At 38.7% G+C, this 24023-nt stretch overlaps 2 protein-coding genes across 5 annotated transcripts; one reads left to right on the forward strand and one right to left on the reverse strand.

The window, feature by feature from the left end:
* Positions 1–124: 124 nt before the first annotated feature.
* Positions 125–9036, forward strand: LOC105383943 (cell division cycle protein 20 homolog). Its single transcript, XM_048629674.1, has 10 exons — positions 125–613; positions 718–824; positions 1334–1501; positions 1839–1932; positions 2430–2659; positions 3097–3243; positions 5882–6009; positions 6660–6807; positions 7304–7503; positions 7991–9036. Exons 1-10 carry the CDS (start codon positions 319–321, stop codon positions 8088–8090), a joined length of 1617 nt encoding a protein of 538 aa, XP_048485631.1. The 5' UTR covers positions 125–318; the 3' UTR covers positions 8091–9036.
* Positions 9037–9362: 326 nt separating this feature from the next.
* On the reverse strand, positions 9363–23558 carry LOC105383942 (sodium-dependent transporter bedraggled). Of its 4 annotated transcripts, none has more exons than XM_048629671.1 (17): positions 23256–23558; positions 21290–22352; positions 20337–20467; positions 19599–19880; positions 18697–18896; positions 18218–18355; positions 17752–17986; positions 17298–17423; positions 16775–16866; positions 16236–16430; positions 15355–15436; positions 14700–14827; positions 14276–14343; positions 13534–13660; positions 13158–13190; positions 12719–12903; positions 9363–10740 (listed from the first exon to the last, which is right to left on the reverse strand). In XM_048629671.1, exons 2-17 carry the CDS (start codon positions 22303–22305, stop codon positions 10305–10307), a joined length of 3474 nt encoding a protein of 1157 aa, XP_048485628.1. In that variant the 5' UTR covers positions 22306–22352; positions 23256–23558; the 3' UTR covers positions 9363–10304. The 4 variants fall into 4 exon arrangements, with proteins under 4 accessions (XP_048485628.1, XP_048485629.1, XP_048485626.1 ...); XM_048629672.1 differs by lacking the exon at positions 23256–23558 and adding an exon at positions 22700–22746; XM_048629669.1 differs by lacking the exon at positions 23256–23558 and adding an exon at positions 22431–22636.
* Positions 23559–24023: the final 465 nt, after the last annotated feature.

A 24023-nucleotide genomic window follows, 5' to 3' on the forward strand; every position in this document is an offset into this window, starting at 1 on the left:
TCGGCTTGTTGCAGAGTTATCGTGGTTTGTTTATCGTAAAATAAACTATAAATTTATCGATTATTTTGCTACATAGGTACATCACTATTCCTGTTATATTTTTTGACAGATGCTTTTGCTTTTGTCATTTTGTAACGGCTGTTTCATTTTGAATATTTCTCGACGTTGCTTCGAAAAGTTGATAAAAAGTTGACTTTTTATTTAGACTCTGCTAATTATGTGTACAATTTAATAAAAATACAATATATTGAGACTCAATACACTCATATCCACTCTAAAACGTGTGTGTAAAACATAACAGTGAGTGTTCGGTGAACAATGGCCCAGTTCAATTACTTGAACGAAATTAACAGTTTAGCGACAATGGACGGGCCAATAACCAGGGGACCTCTGCAGAGATGGGCTAAGAAGACAAACGAGAACATAAATCCTTCTTTGAGCGCCTCATTCAAGAATATTTCTAACGCTAACCTGAGCTGCAACCAGTCGATGCAGAAGCTCTCGATATCCTCGAATCAAAGCTGCAACAACAGCGTCCTCTCCAGCAACAAGACCCCCACGAGAAATGACAATAAAAAGGGAAAGAAAACACCTTCTAAAAACAAATCCCCAGGTACGTACCTACAGTTTTTCAATAAACAGTACTGTAAAATGGTAGCCTCCGCTGCCATAATTATGCCTTTAGAAATCTGTATTTAATATTTTGTATAACTTCAGGTCGCTCTACAACGCCGACGCCTAATAAAGCCTCCAAGACACCCAATAAAGGTGACAGATTCATACCATCCCGGAGCAACTCCAATTATGACTTGTGCCATTACAAGGTAAGCTATTTTATACAAACCAATCATATTCTAAAGGCAATGATTTATATGTATACTTAAGTGTAAGATGCTCGAGGAGTTTCTGTCGCCATTTCTTTCCTCCTTGACGGAGCCTTTGTGAAATGGTGGTAGAGTAATATTTTGACAATGGACAAATAATTGTAAAATTTTATGTCCAATAAAATTCTATTCTATTCTAAATATAGAATAGAAGAGAATATTTAGAATAGACTATTCTATTCTAAATATTGTATTCTATTCTAGTGTCTAAAGTGTGTAGGTGAGGTGGTGACCATTAGAGTTACATGTCCACTTATCAAGTTTCATACTGTCAAGCCATCGCCACCAGAAAATCATAGTGCAGGAATAATCTTTCATCATAACCCTCTGGTTACCATTGATCCAAACAGTAAATATGAGTTTACACTGACAAGTACTTAAAATTTATATCTCTTTAGTTGTTATGTGTTTGTCTTTTTTTCTTATAACAAGTGAATACTCAATTGCAGATGAGCCGAGATGATGACAAGGGTGAAGAGGGAGCGCAGACGGCCGCGGCCGAAGCCCTCGGTCGAGCGTTGACCGACACAGAGCCCGGGCGCCTGCTGGCATACACCTGCAAGGCACCCGCCGCTCCTGAAGGCTACCAGAACAGACTTAAAGTTGTTTACTCACAGGTATGGATTCATTATTTTTTGTTACTGGTTATCTGTAGGTAAATTAGAAGTAGACAATAAGATACTTTTTAGAAAAACTATTCTTTTTAATTAATAAGAAAGCAGAGTGTGCACATGAGAGAAAAAAAGAATACTTACTGATAGTCTTACCTATGTATTTAGAAACTTGGAAATATCTGTGCTCTGTGCTGTGCTACTATTTTGTTAGACAATAAAATGTAGGCATTGCAGCTTACGTGGAAGACTGCCGTGTGTCAGGTGCTTGATGCAAAAGTAAAAAAAAACACTACATCACTATATTTTTTTTTAAATCTTTTAACATTTGTATAATTTGCAGGCCAAAGTGCCATCGACGGTGAAAAACACGAGCCGCTACATCCCGCAGGCGCCCGACAGGATTCTGGACGCACCCGACATCCTCGACGATTACTGTAAGATATTGTTTACAATCTGAAATTCACCTTTTCATCAACTTTTATCTGTATGTATTCCTAGCAAATTCATCAGATTCTTGGACAATGTTCGTTTACTGCTGGAAGTAGGCCTATCCTTATGATCGCCACAACACTGTGGCTTCCTCATTTAAACTATAACTAACTATGGGGATGAGAGTTTTAGGGCCTGTTTAAGAAGCTCATTCCTTTTTATTTATCGTTTTTTTGTGCACACTTTAACATAATTATACCTAGTTACCGTTATATACTGGTTTTCAAACAATTTTAATATTTATAGGTATATGGGTAGATTGAGATCAATATACTCCTTTAGTACGGTAGGTTATTTTACTTGACAAGAAGATTTTTTATTTAGGTTATTGGTTGTTGTGTACTATCATTATTCGAGAGTAAGCTATATCTATCATCATAATCATCATCACACACGTCACCACCTGTCCACACTCTTAATCCACCCACATTTCTCCCAACAGACCTAAACCTAGTAGACTGGAGCGCGTCCAACATCTTAGCCGTGGCTCTCGGCTCAGCGGTCTACCTGTGGAACGCAGGCACGGGGCAGATAGAACAACTCTGTGCCCTGGAGGGGTCAGAGACGGTGTCTTCAGTAGCGTGGGTGCAGGGGGGTGGGTCGCACTTGGCCGTCGGGACGTCTAGCGCGACTGTTGAGCTGTGGGATTGTGAGAAGATTAAGAGGTTGAGGGTGAGTGTTGATGTTTGTAACGTAATTACTTGTCAAAAACATAAACATATCATCTTCTGCCAATATTTTTGCATTGATGGACATATTTAATTCCTAAAGAAGTCTTATTCGTCATCGAACTGCTTGTCGATAATAGTCGTCCTGTCTTAAAATAAATAGTCTACTTAAAGTACTGTAAGCTTCAAACAGTTAAATTTAAGCTTCTTTTCCGCTACTCTTACAAGGTGTCTAGGGCTGACCCCGCTATCATTTTCTGTCGCTGGTCAGCACGATGATCTTTATTTATCCCTCAGATAACAATATTTTCAATCGGACTATTGAAAATTCGGTTCTAAATACAATTTAAACTTTTAACACCTACGATATTTTAATGTTCGTAGGTACCTATATTGTGAATCTAATTTCGACACAATACGTAACACAATCTACATCCGCAGGTAATGGACGGTCACACGGGCCGCGTGGGCTCCCTCGCGTGGAACATGTACGTGTTGTCGAGCGGCGCGCGCGACGGCAACATCGTGCACCACGACGTGAGGCAGCGGGACCACGCCGTGGCCACCATCGCTGCTCACACGCAGGAGGTAAATAAATAAAATAAATAAATAATTTATTGATCCAAAAACATGTAAAAATATACATCGAGTGAACACTATAAATATGGTAAACCTTGCCACCTAAACTAGGTTTAAGGCCTGTAATATAGGTGACAAGCTCTTCCGTTAAATCTAAGTAAGAGCATGTGAATGTATACAATTTTACAGACTAAAGTATTGACAAAAACAAGAACATTATAAAAATAACATGCAAACTTAACTAACTATAATATCTTTTGAAAAACAATTTTGAAAGTTATATTATGTAATATATGTATGTATATAATCACTAAGATTATTTATTTTTATATGTATGTAGGTATCTAGTTAGTAGACTAAAACTAAAACTGTGAACATAGGACTGAGTGCGTTTATCCACCACACATCCGTTACGTCGCCGTCGCGTGTTTTGAAACTATACAAGGCCAGAACGCAGAGAGTGGGACTGCTCGCGTATATTTTCAAATTAAAATGGTGCCATGATTTACTTGAAAGTATACAAGGCCATTACGCACTAATCGCGTATATTTTCAAGTAAGTTGGGCCAAAATTATGGCTTGAAAATATACTGCAGCAGTTACCACTGCGTACTAATCGTGTATATTTTCAAGTGCCAGGCGGCAATGCGAGCACTTGAAACTATACGTGATTAGTTACCAGGTAGTTATTTTGAATTGTTGCGCTCTCTTTCTTTCATGCGAAATAGTAATAAGTCTTATGCTTTCTAAACATTGCATCATCATTCCGCACTTGGCATTGTTTTCGTAACGTGTTTTTTGTTTACATCGTACAGTTAAAAAGTAAATTGATTTAAATTAAACTGTTGTAAATAGTAAAAATTATCTCAGAAGAGGGTGTAAAACAATTCATAAAAGACAATTAAGTACGGTGAATTCAAAACTGATGAAAAATATGTACACACCTACCTACCTACTACACTCACGAGCAATGAATAAGTCCAAGTAGCAAAAAGTCTAACACACCAAATGACCCCAATTTTAATAAACATTTAATTTAGGAATTGATCAAAATTTACGTTTTTTGATGGTTATAACATAGAATAACGAGACTAGCACTTGTTATTCTATGGTTATAATAATATTTTGATGCGTTGTTAAATGTACTTTAATATTGCCGACGGCGTCATTAAGCTAGTCCTTTCCGTTCAGGAGCTATCGTCACTGGAATTTTTCTTTTTCATTGCTCGTGAGTGTAGTAGGTATTACTCTTAATTCATATAAATAGTAAGATATTAGTATTCTTATTTGCAAGTATGATTGCTATAAATATCAATTTATCGATCAAATTAGAGCTTGTTCATCTTTATTCAATAACATTCTATAGGTATGACAGGCAGAACAAGTAAATTGTAGTCAAATAGTCATGTACATTTGGTTAATTTGCGAGGCCGCTGATTGGTTAATTTTCGTCGCGCGCCAATTTGGCTCCGCCCCTTTGAACATTTTTTCATTAAATTTGTAAACTCATATATTAAATTGTTAACAAATTATAATATTTTAATAACTGAACCTATTAAAATGTAACTACTGCAATGCTGACAAAATATGAATTAAAAAGAAATCGCAATATGCGACCTAGAGTCAATATATTTGCTGGCAAATCTACTATTCTGCGGGCGCAGTTATTATTTATTGAGCAAAAATAATATTCTGCAAATAAAGTTTTTATTTATGTAATAAACTCAAATTTTTTGGCAATCGATCTATTATTTTAGATTTTTGTATTGATATTATTTGCTAATTCATACCAGAGGACACTTTTTATTTATTTGAGGATAAAAATATTTAGTTACGGTGGATCTATTAATTTGCTGATACAAGTTGATGACAAAAATAAACTTTGCTGGCAAGAAATATAGTTCCCAATCAGAATCAGCATGTAGGTATAAATTATAATATGCGACAAGTACGCCAATCAAGCAATGTGCGTAATAGCAATGTATATTTTCAAGTACGATTCAGTAAATCCCAACTTGAAAGTATACGTGATTAGTACGCACAAATCGTGTATATTTTCAAGTAAAATAATATATTTTTTCACTTGAAACTATACAGTGCTAGTACACTATGGGTGCGTTCTGGCCTTGTATAGTTTCAAAACACGCGTCGCCGTCAAATCATATTAAACTCAGCTAAATAATCTCGTTCTCGGTGTCGCGTGACGATGATTGCGGCGGTAGACAGACGCACTGATGGTACACTGTGGACATAACACTGCTCCCGCAAAATTACATCTTAATAGACGTAGAAAACACTTTTCATAAACTACCCTCTAATCCAAAACAAAACTTAGTAGCCTTAGCGCCAAGAACATAGTAGCTTCAATATGCTGCTGGCTGTTGTCGATCCTACACTATGGAACTTGCTGTCTAGTATTCCAACAAAACAAGTCCTGTGTAAAAATACAACAATAAGTAATTAGAATGTTATTATTAATAAAAGAGAATAGAATGTTCCAGAAACATTAGTGAGGAGCGCAACATGGTAGGTGGAATTGATAGCTCGCCGATCATTATGTTCACTTACATTGACTTTCCCCCTGATTCCCGCTTCAACATTTTCAAATCAACTCCTAAATTCTCTACATATATATATCTTCCTTCCAGATCTGCGGTCTCAAGTGGTCCCCCGACGGCAAGTACCTCGCGTCCGGCGGCAACGACAACCTGCTCAACATCTGGCCGCTCGCGCAGGGGCAGCAGTACTCGCAGCCGCAGTATCTGTATTCATTCAAGTGAGTTCGACAGATATTATGCATGTTATTATAAGTTAATCATCGTCAGCGGCTTCATTCTTCTTCTTCGGTGACAAACATTATATCCCATTCCACGGGGAAAGACATCTGATACAAACTAAAAGTACCCTAATTTGAATGTCAAAAGGGTTCTGTCAGATGTCTTTCCCCGTGGAATGGGATATAGAGCTGAACCAGGGTTTGTCACTGGTAAAAAGCATGGCCAGCCAGCATGCCTAGGACGGGGGGAGGCAAGATGTGGGAAAAGCATCTCACGCCCTGTGTTAGGTACACAATGACATATAATATTATGTTGTCACGTTGTCAGTCGCTGACTAGTTAGGGTGCGAACATAATGTAAGGTACAGTTTATCTGCGGGCTCTAGTGGTCTCCAGACGACAAGTACAGTCAGCTGCATAAGTAGCTATACACTTTTGTACCTTGTCAATCTGAAACCGCCTATCAATTCATTTAAAACTTTGACGGTTCGTTAGTTTGACAAGGTACAGAAGTGCATAGCTACTTATGCAGCTGACCGTACATAGCGTCTGGCGGCAACGACATCGCTGGCCTCTAGCGTAGTAAATTATTATTAGCTGATAATGATTTCATTGAATAAAATAAATAACCCCTATTTTCCCCCCTCCAGCCAGCACCTAGCGGCGGTGAAGGGGCTGGCGTGGTGTCCGTGGAGCTCCGGCATATTAGCGTCGGGCGGGGGCACCGCGGACCGCACCATCCGCATCTGGAACGTCAACACCGGCGCCAACATCAACACTGTCGACACTAAGTCTCAGGTATGTGGCAGCAAATATTGCAAACATTGGGGCAGCTACTGGCGGCGATAAAAATTGTAACCATTTTTCAATGAATTTCGAATAAAAATACTAAGTTTTTGCGCAGCTCCTGCTACAATTTGTATCTTAATATTCTTAATCGACCTAGATAAACTCGACACTCTAATCAAATTGCTGTGTTTTACGTGAATCCCCATGAATATTGTAATGTTTATTTAAATCGATAGAGATTTGATGTCTTAGCCATAGCCTATGCAGACCTCTTTACATCAAAGATACTTAAAATTGGCTCTGCAGAAGTTAGTCAGGTATTTCTGTCATGAAATCGTTTATTTTTTCGACGTAGAATTAGAATTACTTATCAAAAGTCATAATCTACCACGTCAAGAAATAGCCGTACTGTGACGCCTACTGGCAATGAAAGCCCTTGCTTGGCCACAAACTACGGTCACAGCTTATCCCAATGCTAATGAAAATCCTTACTTATCCCCCACAGGTCTGCTCAATCCTATGGAGCACGCACTACAAAGAGCTAATCTCCGGCCACGGCTACGCACACAACCAGCTCATCATCTGGAAGTACCCGCTGATGTCCCGCGTGGCGGAGCTGTCGGGGCACACGGCGCGAGTGTTGCACCTCGCCTTGTCGCCCGACGCCACTACAGTCCTGTCTGCAGGCGCCGACGAGACGCTCAGGTAGGTTTATAATATACAGGGTGTTGCAAAAATGGGATACTAAGCCGAAACACCCTGTATATAGTATATAGCACTACACTCGCGAGCAATGAAATTTAATAGTTCCAGTGAGAAAAGCAACAATTACTCCTAAACGGAAATATGGGTAGGTTGATGACGCGTCTACAATATTGTATTCTACAAATACGTTTAACAGCGTATTAGAATCTTAGCAACCTGAAAGTAAATAAATTGTGTTAAAATTTTCAATAAAATGTTTAAAAAATGGAGCCATATATATATATATGGCCTTAGCATTTTGTAGGTGGAACTTTTTCATTGCTCGTCAGTGTAATAAATTATGGAGGCGGGTTTACACACGGCCATCCGAACCTAAACTAGGCAGAGCCTGTAATATGAGTATATCTACACAGCACAGGGTAGTGCATCCATAGTGCAATGCAATACTGCTTGACTTTCTTGCATAAAAACATCTTATGTTTTACAGGCTCTGGAAATGCTTCATGGTGGACCCATCGAAGAAAAAGGACCCCACCGACACCAAGGCAGCTAAGAGTTTACTCAACCTGAACTCACTCATAAGATAATAAACAGGTACGGGTTATCTTGACTACAGTCAAAGCAAATAAATGACTACAATATTTTGTATGTTAGATATGTTTTTATCTATTTAATACTAGGATAACGTGTTTCCGAATTGTATTCATTCCATTGCGTCTGACTGACTCTGTTTAACTATGCCATATTATTATGTTGCCTCCTTCTTTTAACATATTGATGAGATATTCTTTGAACCGATATAGCGACATATAGGTATTATAATATGTTTTAGCAGACCGGACAATCGTAGTCCATCGTTAATCAGTGCTTAGAATATTTCCTCAATGTACGGATTCTCTCACAAAAGCGTAAAGGAGGTTTATTTAATAATTAAACGCTTAAAATTTAATAAGTATGTTGACTGACAAATTGTGATTATGTACAATTTTAGTGATAATAGGATATTTTAGTTAGGAATGTACGAGTATTAATTTCTAATCTGAATAATGTACTTTTATTTCATTTCCAGCTATGTTGTGTTTGCTGTTATTTCTTAAGTTCGTATTCTCAATTTTTCCTAAATATTTTCTGACCTGTAGTAGCTACATGTTATTGTTCAATAAGGAATACTTATGATTTTTGTAATCTTTACAGAAACGCAAGAGTTTTTGAATTTCTTTTCGATTTTAGACAAAAAAGAGAAGTTGAGGTCATAAAATGTGATCTCCTATTTATGAGTTCTTAATTTTCTCTTTCGTTCTTATCCTAAGTAAAGTTTGTTTTCTCTATCTCTTCTTTCCAACATCATAAAGCTACGTTTCATAACCTCGGCTTCCTTATTTTAAGAACTTTATAAAATCATGTCTTGTGTAAGTTGTGTTGTTTTACAATTTGTTTTACATTTTAAGTAACATATGAATTGATGTTTAATAATTTCCATTGATTATTATGGTGGATTTTGATAGTCCAATTAAATATACGACTAATAAAGAACTCGAGCTTTCCTATTTTCTAGACAAAAACACAACACAGGTTGTATAGTGAAAAACTTTTTATTATAAATATGTAGACAGTTACCTAACACAATGAGGAATGTAAATAAAAAAGCAGAACACATAAAAACTAAAAAACAAGTGCAAAAATAAAAGTAGTGTGTAAAATTTATATATTTTTCATATTATTGTGATTAGCCGTGATGTTAAAAAAACGTGGAAGAATGTGACTAGAACTAAGATCGAATAGAAACAAATCATTTTTAAGTAACAAAGGAGTAAATGCACAAAAGGAACTAAATAGCTGCCTCATTCACGTGATTTTAAAAAATTAAGGCAAATTTTAATTACACTAAGTGGAAATATAAAACTATTCTAAAAATATTTTAACTAATTCATTGTACTCAAAACAATGGGCTCATTTTTACACTCGGAATTCCTATGGAATGTTTTAAAATGTGATGTACCTATGTATAGTTTTCTGAGTGTAAAAATTAACTTGCACCATGGGAACTCTTCACATTCAATCAATATTCACTTAAATTATATAAGGCAAACACAGTATACTTCTAAAATGTTAAAATTCATCTTTTTGGGGTTTTAAAATGCATTACATACAAATTGTCTTATTATCTTCTTCTAAGCTCATCTTTTAAATGTATACGATTACCATGTGATGCTATATTTTAAGTAACATCTTTAATTAACTAACAATTAATAACATGGCGTTTAATAATACTTGTTACTGTAGATTCGTGGCATGATATCAAATGTTTCTTACAACTAACTAATATCTAAAATACCCTATAAGGGTTATATTAAACTGTGAGATTCTAAAAACAAGGGCAGTCTATAATATACAACAAATATTATGCCATTATATGACGAGGCACTAAAATATGAATGATTATGTAAGTGATGATGATTATTATTTGAGTATATGAAATATATTCGACATAATGTGTCGTGTCTTGTAAAAGTTTCACAGGCTTACCAGTAAATTGTAAAGTAATTTCGTGGCCATGCACACACCGAGACAAAAAAACTATTCGCCAAAACTTCAGCATTTCAACAAAATTTCATATTCTCGTCTTACATATTTCTATCATGGTTATTGCGAGTTTGTCTCATCAAAAAGTAAACTAAAATTGTATTCCGTTAAAAAGCGCCTGTAACGATGACTGGCTATAACAAAAACAATTGGGATAGCTTTTCGGTTATGCAAAATACTTGGCCCAGTGAACACGCAAACTACATACCATAAAAATCTTATATGACCGAGGCGCGACTGCGCGCGTGTGGCGACCCCTGCACGTCCAACATGGCCGACATGGCCACGGTATTCGATATCGGCTCAGCATCTCTCACCAAGTGTTCGTGGCTCGTCGTCAACGCACCTCCGTACTTGAAACTCCTTCGCAAGCTCGACCGTATGCTCTTCACCGAATCGCTTTTCCTCACAAACGATCTGCGCAAATATTCGCGGGTGAAGGCTAGTGAGTTGCGGGAAGTTGAAGAGATTGGGCGGGGGTTTCTGGAGTCGGTTTCGTCGGTGACGGATATGGAGGGGGTGCCGAACATTCCGGAATACTCTGGCGGTTGTGTGTCGGGAATTATTTGACGCTCGTTGTCGACGGTCTCGCTCAGTGTGATGGGGATTTGTGATGTGTCGTTCTGTGATGAGTTCGCTCTGCCCGGTCTTAACCTGGAAACGAGAGGACATATTTAATTTGATATGTTAATATTCAACATTTTTCTCACCTGAGTAAATACGGTATTTTTTACAGCGCGGGAGAATCGGTATCTAGAGACGATGTTGTAAATCAGCGCCGAAAATTCTCGTTTTCTTTTACCTGTTCGAACAATGAAAATACCCATTGCACTAAGCATCGAAAGACATATTCAACTAGCTTTCGGATTCGCATGCGTAAATTCGTACACATAAACGTCCTCTTAAATCACTCTATATACACTCGCGAGCAACCAAATCGACTCAAGCCTTCACGGCGCACATATACATTGATTTTCCTAAAACGATAAATGGTAAATATAAAAGTGATATGTCATTCGAAAGCTGAAGAATTAGGCTTTCAATTAAGATCAATACCATAAAAAAAAACTAAGCGCAGATTTAATGACGCATTTTAATTGCCCGTCAGTGTTAATTACCTCATTAGGAATCCACGCCTTGCGCTACCTGATCCCGCTATAAAACCTTTCCACATCCGGTGTACCTTATCAGTCGCTTGTTGCAAGTTGACCGGTACACATCTCGTTGCATTGTATTCCTTGTTTTCGCAAACCCATGGATACCACACCAGAAGAAGCTGCTCAAGTTGTTGCCTTGCTTGCAACAAGGGTTAAGTCAGCGAGCAGTCGCTGCCCAGCTCCACTTGAGCCAGTCTGCTGTATCCCGAGTATACAGACGGTTCCAAGAGACTGGTGCCTTCAATCGAAGACCAAGAACGGGCCGCCACCGCTGCACTTCAGAGAGAGACGACCGCTTCATTGTCTCAACCTCGCTGCGCAATCGACACCTTACGGGCGTTGATGTGCAGCAAGAACTGAGACGTGTACGACAAGTGGCTGTCAGCGAGTGGACAGTGAGAAGACGCTTGAAGGAAGCCAACTTGACACCAAAAAGACCTGCATCAGGCCCCAAATTGACTGCAGGCCACCGACAAGCGCGTCTTCAGTTTGCTCGAGAGCATCTCGATTGGAGCATTGCGCAATGGCGGTCGGTCCTGTTTACTGATGAGTGCAGAGTGTGTCTGCATGGCAGTGACAGGAGAGGCCGGGTCTACCGGCGTCCGGGGGAACGATTTGCCCAATGTTGTTTCGCTGAAACAGTAGCATATGGCGGCGGTTCCTGCATGATGTGGGCTGGTATTTCTCTAGAGGGAAAAACCGCACTTGTTTTCGTGCCTGGAGGCGGCCGAGGAGGCGGGTTAACAGCTGATCGGTACATCACCGACATTCTACTCGGTCATGTTGTGCCCTATGCAGAATTTGTCGGTGAAGACTTCGTGCTAATGCACGACAATGCCCGCTGCCACACGGCACGAGTCAGTCGGCAGTTTCTGAGAGAGAAGGAATTGCGCACGATGGACTGGCCTGCGCTCAGTCCTGACCTGAATCCCATCGAACACTTATGGGACGAGCTCAAAAGAAGAGTTCGGGCCAGGAATCCAGTCCCTGCAAGCGTGGACGAGCTGAAGACAGCTTTATTAGAGGAGTGGGACGGCATTCCTCAGGAAACTGTCAAAAAGTTGATAAGGTCTATGAGAAACAGGCTGCAGGCTGTAATTAGGGCAAGAGGGGGCAATACAAAGTATTGATTTAAATAAATAAATTTTTATCTTAACATTTTTTGTTTAATTTGTATAATACGATACCCATACCCTTTTTTCCTAAATTCCCGTTTTTCCTACAATTGCGTTCAGACATCATTTATTTCAAAAATGATGAATGGATTTCAATAATAATGATATCAAATTAAAGCTGACATCTTAAGCTTTTAAATGACATATCATTTTTATTATTTCTATTCATAATTTTACTTGTATTAATGTATGTTTGCGCCGTCAAGGCTTGAGTCGATTTGGTTGCTCGCGAGTGTATTTGAAAAACCGCATCAAAATCCTTTGTACAGTAAGTGTAACAGTGTTGTTCAATATCCTCACCTGCGCAAAGTCCGAAAGCTCTCCCTTAACGTGTTTCTAATAGCAGCAGCAGTAGCGGTCGAATACGACGGTGGTGGCGTGTACTTGGGAGGGGGGTCGCGAGGCGGCGCTGGCGGCGCGGCGGTGGCGGGCGCGGGGGGCAACTCCGGGTCGCCTATGCGAGGCCGGTAGAGGTTCTGGATGCGCTGAGGAGAATTTGTGGGGGGTTAATATACGATCTATGGGTTGGTCTTTTAATCTATTGACCCTATTGGATGAAAAGAAGAGAGCTTTTTAGGTTTCCCGCATAGATATATACATTTAGAAGATAAATAAATGACGGCATAGCATAGACGATAATGAATTCGTAACAAATAATAAAAAAATAGAATGATAACAGAGTCTATTAATGACGATGATGGTGACTATTATCACCTATTTAAAATAAGGGTTATCTTACCAGCTCTTCCAGACATTCGGTTTCGTCGTAATCCTTGCAGCGGAAAACCAATATAATATTAAATCGTCTCTAGCGATATGTACTTACTTACTGAGTAATTATTTCTAGCATACTACATAATACATTTTCATCATTAGAGAATTATGGAAATGGCGATTGCCTGTTTTTGTAGGAGTTTACAGGAAAATTCTAAATCTGCATTAATTAAATTATGTCGAAAATTTTATGACTGAATCGCACTGCATCAACTTGAGCTCAATGGCTCTATGAAATTGTACTCAGTATTCTTCGCTCAACATTCCCTAGTATACTTGCAGTTCTAGATCTTCTAGCGATACTCACTAAGCCAAACCTTAGCGCAGTAAAATACACTTACGTCTAATATATCCGGCGGTCCTTTGCTCATGTAGAGCCAGGTCTGTATGAATGCAGTGACAGGCATCGTCAGTATGAGGCCTTGTTGCATCAACACTGCCACTTGGCGGCACCATATCGGCCAGTAACTGTCGACAAGATTAAACCGTAAATATTTGGCTTGGATACAGAATATTTGCAGTAATATGTCATTTAAAACTACAGTAACGGCACCCTATGATCGACAGATTTCAATTGAATATTCACTATTTACTAGGTAAGTATATTGTTTCTACCTTAGGGCGCCTTCAAATTAGTCGCTAAGTGTCGCGCGGCTGCAGCGCTGCAGCCGCGCTGCTGTCTAAATTCCATATAAATTATTAACGCGCGACTGCAGCGCTGCTGCGGCGCTGCAGTCGCGCATCTTTTAAATTACAAAATTTATATGGATTTTGACAGCAGCCGCGCGACAATTAGCGACTAATTTGAAGGCGCCCTTAGTTAGATGATGCTGATGCTAATAGGTTCTGATCTACATTAGTTAATGGCTGCTCAACATTAGTTTGTTGATGTTCTTCAAAGTCAAATGTTTTTATTCAACATATAAATATAAAATTTTCTGATGAACGTCAATTTTTCAAACTACTCTCCGTTCGGATAAGGGGCTTTTTCTGCCTTAGGAGAAGAACGGAGGTAAGAAACTCCTGAGTCATCTTTTCAAAAAAAGACTTAAAACTAGTTGGTTAAAATGTAAGAGTGTTTACCCTGGCGCCTTCCTCCAGTTATAGAGCACCCGTTGTTGTCCGGCGCGCAGGTCCACTACGCTGAATACCTGGAAAAAATAGAGAACATAAAATATACATAGCTACGTAATCGTGATCAGCAGCTAAGAGAGGACTGCTAACAAGTGATAATCTTGCTGCAATAGACGAATAGCAACCGAGCACCAAAGGCGTCGCGTGTGGGTTACTCTATCCTAACAGACGGAATGTTACTTAAACGAAACGAAAACGAACGAATCTGACATAATTACAAGGATATGATTGTGACAAGCGCAGTTGACGACCGAATGTTGTATCATATTACAGGCTCTAGTTTAGGGTCGGATGGCCGTGTGTAATATGTCCCCACATATTTTTTGTTTTCATAGTGGCTAGAGTCTTATTATCGTGACTCATCTAAACTCACACAGAGCGTGGCGGGCAGCAGCAGGCTCCAGAGGAAGCTGAGCGCGGCGGCGGCGGCGCGGCGGCGGCACAGCGCGCGCGCCACCGCCTCGCCGCAGTACGGCCGGCCTCGGATCAGGAACACGGCCGCTGGAATGGGAAGATAATATTATTTTTTTACAATACAATCCTCTTTATTTGCACCAAAATCAGAAAAAAATACAAAATAAAGCTTAAAAATAATAACAGTACAAAAAGGCGGCCTTAATGCTTAAAGCAAACTCTTCCAGATAACCTTTGGATGGAAGAGAGTTTAAAATAAAATAAAAATACTGAGAGCAAGATAATAGTGGGAGGCAACCGTCTTCAGCCTGCCCGAGCGTGTTTATGTCACGTTATTCTTCTTTTTGTGACCAATACAAGAGCTACAGTCATGGAATGCTACTTTAGGATTAACTAACTGCCCAGGGTACGCCGGTCGTTCATTTCGTGCACCCCAATGTTAGGTACATTATAAATTGTATAGAACTCACTTAAGACACAGTAGAGCATTTATAGTACAGTAAGGGGCAGACAAACCTGACCCCCCTCAGAAGCATTGTTAATGAGAGGGGGGTCAGGTTTCTCTGCACTTGACCGTACAAGCCAAATTATTATCCATGAATGTAGCAAGTTACCTAGCAATGCGATGTGCACGCAGCCATGCACCCAGCAGCCCGTCGCCACGTAGTCTATGAAATGGACGATACGCACTCCAGCCTGGAATAAGATTCATTGGTTAGGTTAGAAACGACGCTACATAGTCATTTGTAATAAATATGTTGTAGGAAATAATAAAATAATAAATAATAATAAATAGTCATTTATTTCAGGTAATGCAGTACCCATATTGTCTTAAAACTAGCTAGGTACAATAAAAAAAATCTAAGTCTAAGGTCTTTTGCAAATAACCAATATAATGTATAGGGTTATACTAGTCACTTGCAAAAGACAGTCATTTACGATTCGCGTCCTGATGAACAGATATGTAACTAAAGATAAGATTAAACTATATAGGAGTTCCCTGATTATCTTCGAAAATTCCCATTTCATAAATAAATCCAGTGTCGGACTTGACCTAGAAATAGTGTTTGTTTACATTCAATAGCAGACACAGATAAGAGCTGAGTTTGTCTGGTGTCTTATCCAAGGAACATATTATTACTAGGTCTTATCTTATAGTGCGGATACTGTAGTACTTGTAGTTCTGGCTAGACATAGTGTCGCCAGGAAAAAGATAAGTGGGCAGACATTTATGAATAACGTATTGATACTATGTAAGGTTGTTTATTCTATGTGCTTCTGTATTTATATATTAAACTCATCCGGATATTCATACCTATGTCAATTAGGGATACTCTACATAGTGTTGCAATGTGACAATGTGACTATTCTCTTCACCGTGAACAACGTGTGCTCTACGAACTTAACAAACCATCGATCGACGCTAAAAATACCTTCCTACACCACAAAATAATAACTAGACACAATGTATAAGCTAAACCACACTCATACTCACATCAGTAGTAAGAAACAGCCCCACAACTAATCCGAACACGCAACTCAGGAAGGTGATCGTGGTCTCCCAGACCCTCAGAGCCTCTTCATTGATGGCCATGATGCCGGCGACCACGCAGTGCCACACCGCCAGCTGCTGCGCCAGCCCGAACGAGATCAGGATGAAGTAGAAGATTACGGCCCAGACTGGGGATAGCTGCAACAAGAATAGAGTTTGAAATGAAAAGTATGTTTAGTTATGAGTTTTTTCTGCTTTTAGGAGGTTTCTAGTCAATAGACAGACAGTCAGCTTGTTAGTCAATCTGCCATGTTTTGTCTATAGAAACATTCAAAATACTTCCCTAGATGACGAATAAATATAAGCACAACGTGTCAATGTGTTGAACGTGCCAACTTTAGATAACTGGGCTATACTAAATTACTTACCCTGTTATTCATAAAACAGATATTGAATGTTCCAATAACTTGTTTATGAATAACAAGGTTTAGAATATAAGAAATAGCAACACATCTCTACATAACGACAGGATAGTAACTTACCAAGTTAGCGGGCAATACAGCTAACGTGGCGGGAACTATTTGCGTAGCCAACTGCAGGGGTTGCCAGCCGCTCACTGTTTGCGCCAATGTGCCTGGAACAAATATTATTATATTGATTATCATACTTTCAGAAGCAAAGGCGGATACAGAATGATTCCGAAAGTTACTGATGGACAGCCTGTCAAATGACAGAATTTTAATTTGAACTAATAGATAGTGGGGCTAATAAAATTGTTCCGGTAGTAAATGCCCTGGGAAATTACCAAAATAGAACCACTACTGTGAAAAGGACCCCAACCAAGTATGATGTACTGCACATAACTTCTCACAACACAGCTATTATATAAATCTGCCTTTACCTGTCTTCCACTGCGTGACGCCGATGAGGCTGCCGTAGTGCAGCGAGTAGCGCATGGGAGCGGACGCGGTGACTCCGGCCGCGGGGTCGGACGTCGGGAACAGGAACTGACTCAGCATGTGCTGCAAGTAAATCTCATACCCAGCTAGTATGTAATGCCTATACCTGTCTTCCACTGCGTGACGCCGATGAGACTGCCGTAGTGCAGCGAGTAGCGCACGGGAGCCGACGCGGTGACTCCGGCCGCCGGGTCAGAGGTCGGGAACAGGAACTGACTCAGCTTCACGTTCTCTGTCGAAAGGGAAGGTAACATTAACGAAGTATAGATTTTAGATGACCTAAATTAGATGGGTTTTTGGTATGTGTTATAAGATCACACAAGTGGTCGTCGAGAACAAATCTTTCAGGATTTATGATGTACAAAATAAATAAAAAACTACCTACAAAGACTAAAAATTATGTGAGGCTTAAATATGTAATGGAAAAGCAAGTACATAAAGTACATATTTCATTGTTATTCCAAAATCTATGATCAAAGATGTTCAGAATAGCCAGTTGTGTCACTGAGGAAAAAAAACAATAAGTTGTGTTACCAACTGCATCAATCGCATCTACTCACCAAAACTCCCCGGCACATAATTATACCCATAATTCTTCAGTATCTGCACACAGGCATTCGCCAAAAACGACGCTAGAAGTAGAACGGCAAACGTGAACGCCACTATACAGGCGCATTCTTTCTTCAGCATGGATCGGGACTTCTTCCTTGCGTTCTTGTGAGACGTCAGTTGTTGCACGCATGAACCAAGGAGGCCCCAAGTCAGGAATGTCTCTTGGAAAGCTGCCACCCAACTCTGAAATCATAGATAAGATTTTTACTGGGAGGTTGTATTAGTGTAAAATGTGCGAAAATGATTTTAGTTTTACAAGAACTTAAAAATATTTTTATTGATTTGTACAGCTAAAATATACCGAAGGATATCAGAAAATTGAATTAAATTGATGCATAAATTTGCTTTAAAAATAACAAAACCATGAGCTGAAAAAAATATTAAAAGAAACAAACCAAACTAATAAATACTTACATTGCTGTTAATGAAGAACTCATTCCAATCAGTCTCGGAGAATATGTTCGTTACAGAGTCGTACGGTATAAGTGTCAGCAATTTGGTACACAATATCAGCGTACCGCAAATAGGCAGGAAAATTAGCATGTAAACTGCCTGCAATCAAGAAACAAAGACTTCATTAGATGTAGTTCGAACTATGTACATGAGTACTTCGACCATCGTCGTGAGATGGTGTAGAAACAATGGATAATAATGTAATTGGATAGATAAAAGGTACGATTAATAAGCCGGTCCATCAATCAGGTCGTTACGTGAGTGGCCCTTTAAGGCTAACCAATAAACGCAAAACGCATATTGAATGTTAAACAATTACAAATAACATCAGTTTTAGGATACTTTTACCTTTTTTATCTCAGATTTCATGATTATCTCAAACATCAAGTCTTTTAGAGATATTATGTTGTGAAATAGCCAAAACTAAAGAGCCAAATTACCTTCCCATAAGATCTTAATCCTTTGCTGAGTGCGACGAAAACGATCATCCAAACGACCGCCAAATTGAAGGCAACTTGAAACTTAATTGTTCCGTAATGCGTGTTGTTAGAGGCCAAGTTCCTTTGCAACACTTCGCCGTGGAAGTATTGGGGGAGCGTCTCCTCTATCTTGAATGTTCCGTTCAATTTGGCAGCTGCATCTGAGAGTAGAGAAATAAATAATTAGATATTTTTTTTGGGAGAAGGACAGTGTAAGTAGGTCTACCTATTTCATGATTTTTTAAACATAATTTTATATGATATATGAAATGTGTGATTATAAATTTGCTGAGTATACTGAAAAGTTTAAATTACAAACATTCATAAACATAACAAAAGCACACAAAGCAATTTAATGTTGTTAACTCTTGAGAGTTATGAATCAGACTTCTCCGAAATGAATGAATCATAATAATCAGAATGAGGTTGTTGTTATATCAATATTTGATCATGACCTTGATTCATTATTGGAGCGATATCATTGAATCACATAACAATTTCATTTGTATCTTTGTCTATATACATAACATTCTGTTGTCATTGTATTACTATTTGTTTCTGTATCTTTTTGGTTTTGTTCATATATTTTTAGTTTTTATTTTTTTTATTATGTAGATTGTAGATTATTAAACATCATTAATGCAATACGTGTACACCTTCCTCTTCTACTCAATAAGTCTCTCATTCACCCAAAGGTTGCCTGGAAGAGATCGCTTTTAGCGATAAGGCCGCCTATTGTGCTTACTCCTTTTGTAATTTAATGTATGTTGTGTGTTTTGTTCAATAAAGTTATATTGTATTGTATTGTATTGTATCATTCATTACTTTCAAAAAATCACACAGTTAATTAAAAAAAAACTCACCATCAAAATTAAGATCATGCGGCAGCGCCCATCTATACCGATCACCGGCATTTATAAACGAATCCCTGAAGTAAACGAATATCCACGACAGCCCAATAATACTATACACCCCTATAGCGGCTTGTATGACGAGTAAAGCCACGCCCACTCCTTGAAATATAGGCGAGATTTCCCACATATCTACTGGGCCTTGCCCCAGTATCTGTCCAAGGCACATGTATAGCAGAAACATCGGTATCCCAAATAACAGGGACAGTATAAAAAATTGCACTAGGAAACAACCTGAAACAAGAAGAAAAATATGTATTAAAATAATAGCATAGGTGCCTGCAAATATAGAAAGAATTTATGATAGGAAGTTTACACGTGGTTTACACAATGATAGGGACAGGTGATCTCACACAAACATGATAACTAAATGAATTTAGCTCTAAGAAGATTAACTCACAATTCGGCACCCTATGCTTTGTTATGTCTGAGTAAAATATACCACTTTATATCCGAATTTATTAAAGGAAAGCGCAGATTACATGAAACATCTAGTTTGGGTTCTCTTCCTTAAAATAAAACATGTAATTCTAGTAGCTCTATTCTATTTTGGGACGGGGTCAGCAAGCCAGCATGCAAGAGTTGAACCAAGAGAAGATAATCTTGTTTCTTCTAGTTATAAAATTAAATCTCTAATCAGTATTCACACTATGAAACCTAACCTACGTGTGCATATGAATGACCACGTACCTCCAAAATGAACACTAAACACGGCGAAGCGTGAGATGTTGAACAGCCCTACAGTGCAGCTGAGGCAGGCGAGCATGGCACACAGCCGGTGCGGCCACGCGCCGAACGGGGGCCCTTCAGTCTCTTCGTTTCTGGGAACATTTATCATTATTTACATATCGTCGGTTGACAGGAAATTTTTCAATAGTCAGATGAATGTAATTGGTGTCACTGTCTAATCCAAACATTCATATGCGACAGCATCATAATTATTCCCCAGATGGCTTTTATCTGGCTATTGAGAGATCTGCCTTTGTGAGTCCTGTCAAGCGACGATACACTTGCATGCAGCAGGGGGGTCACTCTTGATGACGAAAAACTAAGTTTTCGCAGCTAAGTTGCTGCGCGAGTTATGACTCTAACTCGGTGTATTAAAAGTGCCGATTGCACGACAGCTGCCGTTCGTTCGTTTTTCGTCAGTATAGAGTAACTATCCAGTCCCCGCTGCACGGGTCTATTGACGGAGATAAACGTCACTATGTCCTGATTCACGATAAATACGGCGCTGTGATAGGTGAAACGAGATTATGACGTCAAGGGCTATTTTCAACCACCCGCTTTCGTAATAACTTGACAGTGCAGCGTCATAAGTAAATACTCATAACATAACGTAATAATAATAATGACCATTATGCAAGGAACTGTAAGTTGTAAGGCTTGAATATACTTGAAAGAAAATATTCATGCCAACTTCGTGGACTCAATTTTGTATTACGAAAACGGCAGTGAATTTGAAAGACCTTTATTATATTCAGTATGTTTGTGTGGTTTCAGTAGCGCACTTTCAAGGTCATGCAATGAGAGATGCGCAACCTATGCAATTATGCAAAATAAACCATCACACTTCAAAGCATTTATAAAATAAGTGTTTATTAGTAGCTCTACTTGCGTATTTAAAAAGTGTCAACACTTACCTATCTTCAGTAGCACTGGGTAAAGGTTGGCTCGGAGGCAGCACTCCATTCAGAGATTCAGTAGAGGAACTGGATGTGCTTGTACTTCTAGTCTCACTGCGGGCCGTGTTGCGCCCCGTCCAGTCCCCCGTCACATCACTGTCACCCGGAGATGGCAGGGATAAAGCTCTATTCATTAACAGAGCTCTACGCCCCACTATCAGCGGCCCAGATGTCCCATCTCCACTTAAATTGGCTGCAGTTACTTGCAGCTGTATTGGGGCACTTGTTGGTCTCAAGTTCACATGGTGCTCCAAGAATAATATCACTGGTAATGTCAGAGGCTCCTGTGCAGTGATGGCCGGAAGCACTATAGGATCCAGTCTTCTCATTGAACCCCTCACATCATCATCCACGGTGGCTGTCCTCTCTAGAGGTATTACAGTTGGGTTGTTGCTTCTGAGATCTGATAAGCTTTTTGACCTAACAATGTTTGGAGGTGTCCATCTTTCTGGCTCCTCATCAAAATCCTCCATAGGTGGCGCCGAGGGCAGAACATTACTACTGAAGACAACTTGAGCGTCATCATCAATAGACACAGGACCAGTTTCATATTGCTGTGAGGTGTGTGCATTTGTATCATAGTCATTTGTTTTACAAATCACATCCTCTTCATCACTGTCCAAGGTTTTGACTTCTTCATCTAAACATGCTAAGAGAGATTTGTCCAGAACTTCATCTAAGTCATTGAGGATATCCATGAACTGACACAAGGCTGAGGCTTGAAATTCTTCATCATTACTTTCACTGGATGTATGTGATGTGAGTTTAGCATCAGATTTATAGCACTGAAGTACTGTGTTCTGTAGATCTTCTTTGAGGTCTTCATTTGTCCTGTCTAGGTCATCAGTCATCAGATCTCCGCTCTCACTGCTGTCAGTTTCTGTGCTGCTCGAGTCCTCTGACCCCTGGCTGCTGCTCGGCAGGAGGCTGTCATGTTGTATGTAGTGGCCATCGTCGGGGTTCACCACATCCATCTTTATTGCGTGACCCAATTCATACCCTGCCCTTCTTGGGTAGAACCCTGAAACAAGAATGGTACACTTTACACACACATACACAAAACAAAGATTAAAAGTATTATTGCAAAAAAATAACCTACAATGTTTAGATACAATAATTTTCCACAACTTATACATGTTAGAAATAAGTAAGTCTGGTCTAGTGTTCGTTTGTATGAGAAATGGAGGCTCTAATGAACATAATTACTGCAGTGTACTGCTCACAAGATGGGTCATTAGCAGAGCAGTGTTAGTAACCAGATTTAAAACAGATGGCTTGTATGTGTGCCTTTAGCCGTATCTAATCTTTTTTGATGATGATAAAATTATTAAAGTATGCTAAATAAATTGCACTAATTTTTCAACTTACACTGATTGTTCTAGTATCTAATCTGTACACTTTGAAAATAAACTACTTTTTTATGTTGATAGGCCAATTCAAATACCAATACAAAAAAATATATCTTATAATATTTTAACAAAATTTGGATATGATAATCACACTATGGGTATTTTATCCAAGTACATAAATGTGATACACAATGATATGACTGAGCAGACTAATGGACTGGAGGATTGCTCAGTTTTCAGAAATGATTTGTACATTTAGATAATAGCTTTGCAATACTGGTGCCACTGAGGCAGATAAGGCACAACATCTGATATGGTTGGATAATGTCAACCTTTATCTTATTGCTATAATACTACCATCTTATAAGATTTCTTGTTTGTTTAGTACCTACTATCATATCAATCGATAAATAATTATGTTGGAATATCTAGCTGCATGACTAACTACACATTTAGTAACTACTGTACCTAACTGTTTTGTATTTTCAAGGGTAGCTTACATACTCTACCTACTTATCTTAACTTTGTAGCCTTTTGAACAGAAATTAACGTTTAAGTTATTTGTCTACACTTACCCCTTTACAGTCATATAAACTTTACTATCAGTGCATCACAACAGCTTTGATTTAATTATTGCACTATTGTTTCCATTTTGCTTCGCGAGTGCACACCCATACACTACACCATTCGATTCGTACGTCACGGAAGACCACCAATTTTATAAATTAAACTTCTACAACAACTGACAACACTTATTTACAGCAACTTTATCAAATAAAACAGGGCTAGGGGCATTTATTACTTATTTAAAACAAATTAATAATATTCAATAGAAGGCAGAAGCAATAAAAAATGCACTTGTTTTTTTTTATTTTAGTGACGACCTATTTTAACTTTTACTTTATCGATTTAGAATCGATTGTATTCTTGAAAAGTATCGCATTCGAATGAAAAGTGTTTGAATTTAAAACCAAGAAACCTTTTTTTAGTTTGAACTGTGTATTTAATACACATAATTCCACACATTAGCTAGCTAGAGTAAACGCACGTCAAAGCAGTGAAACCATAAAAAATTGCTTTTCAAATTTCAATTTGAGCAAACTTTTGAGTAAAGGATGTGATGTGATTCTGTGTGATGATGATGATAGTAATTTTATGTATGTATTTATGTATGTATGTAATGTATTTATTTTGGTATCATGTGTATATTTATATTGTATAGATAGGTATATATTTCCGTTAAGTACTCAATATAAACCATCTTCTTTCTTCAAAGCCTTAAGCACTACCAATCACTTTTTCAACATCACCAAAGGTTAACTGGTAGAAAATGCTACCACCGT

Source organism: Plutella xylostella, chromosome 23 (genome assembly GCF_932276165.1).
Source record: "Plutella xylostella chromosome 23, ilPluXylo3.1, whole genome shotgun sequence".
NCBI classification, from domain to species: domain Eukaryota; kingdom Metazoa; phylum Arthropoda; class Insecta; order Lepidoptera; family Plutellidae; genus Plutella; species Plutella xylostella.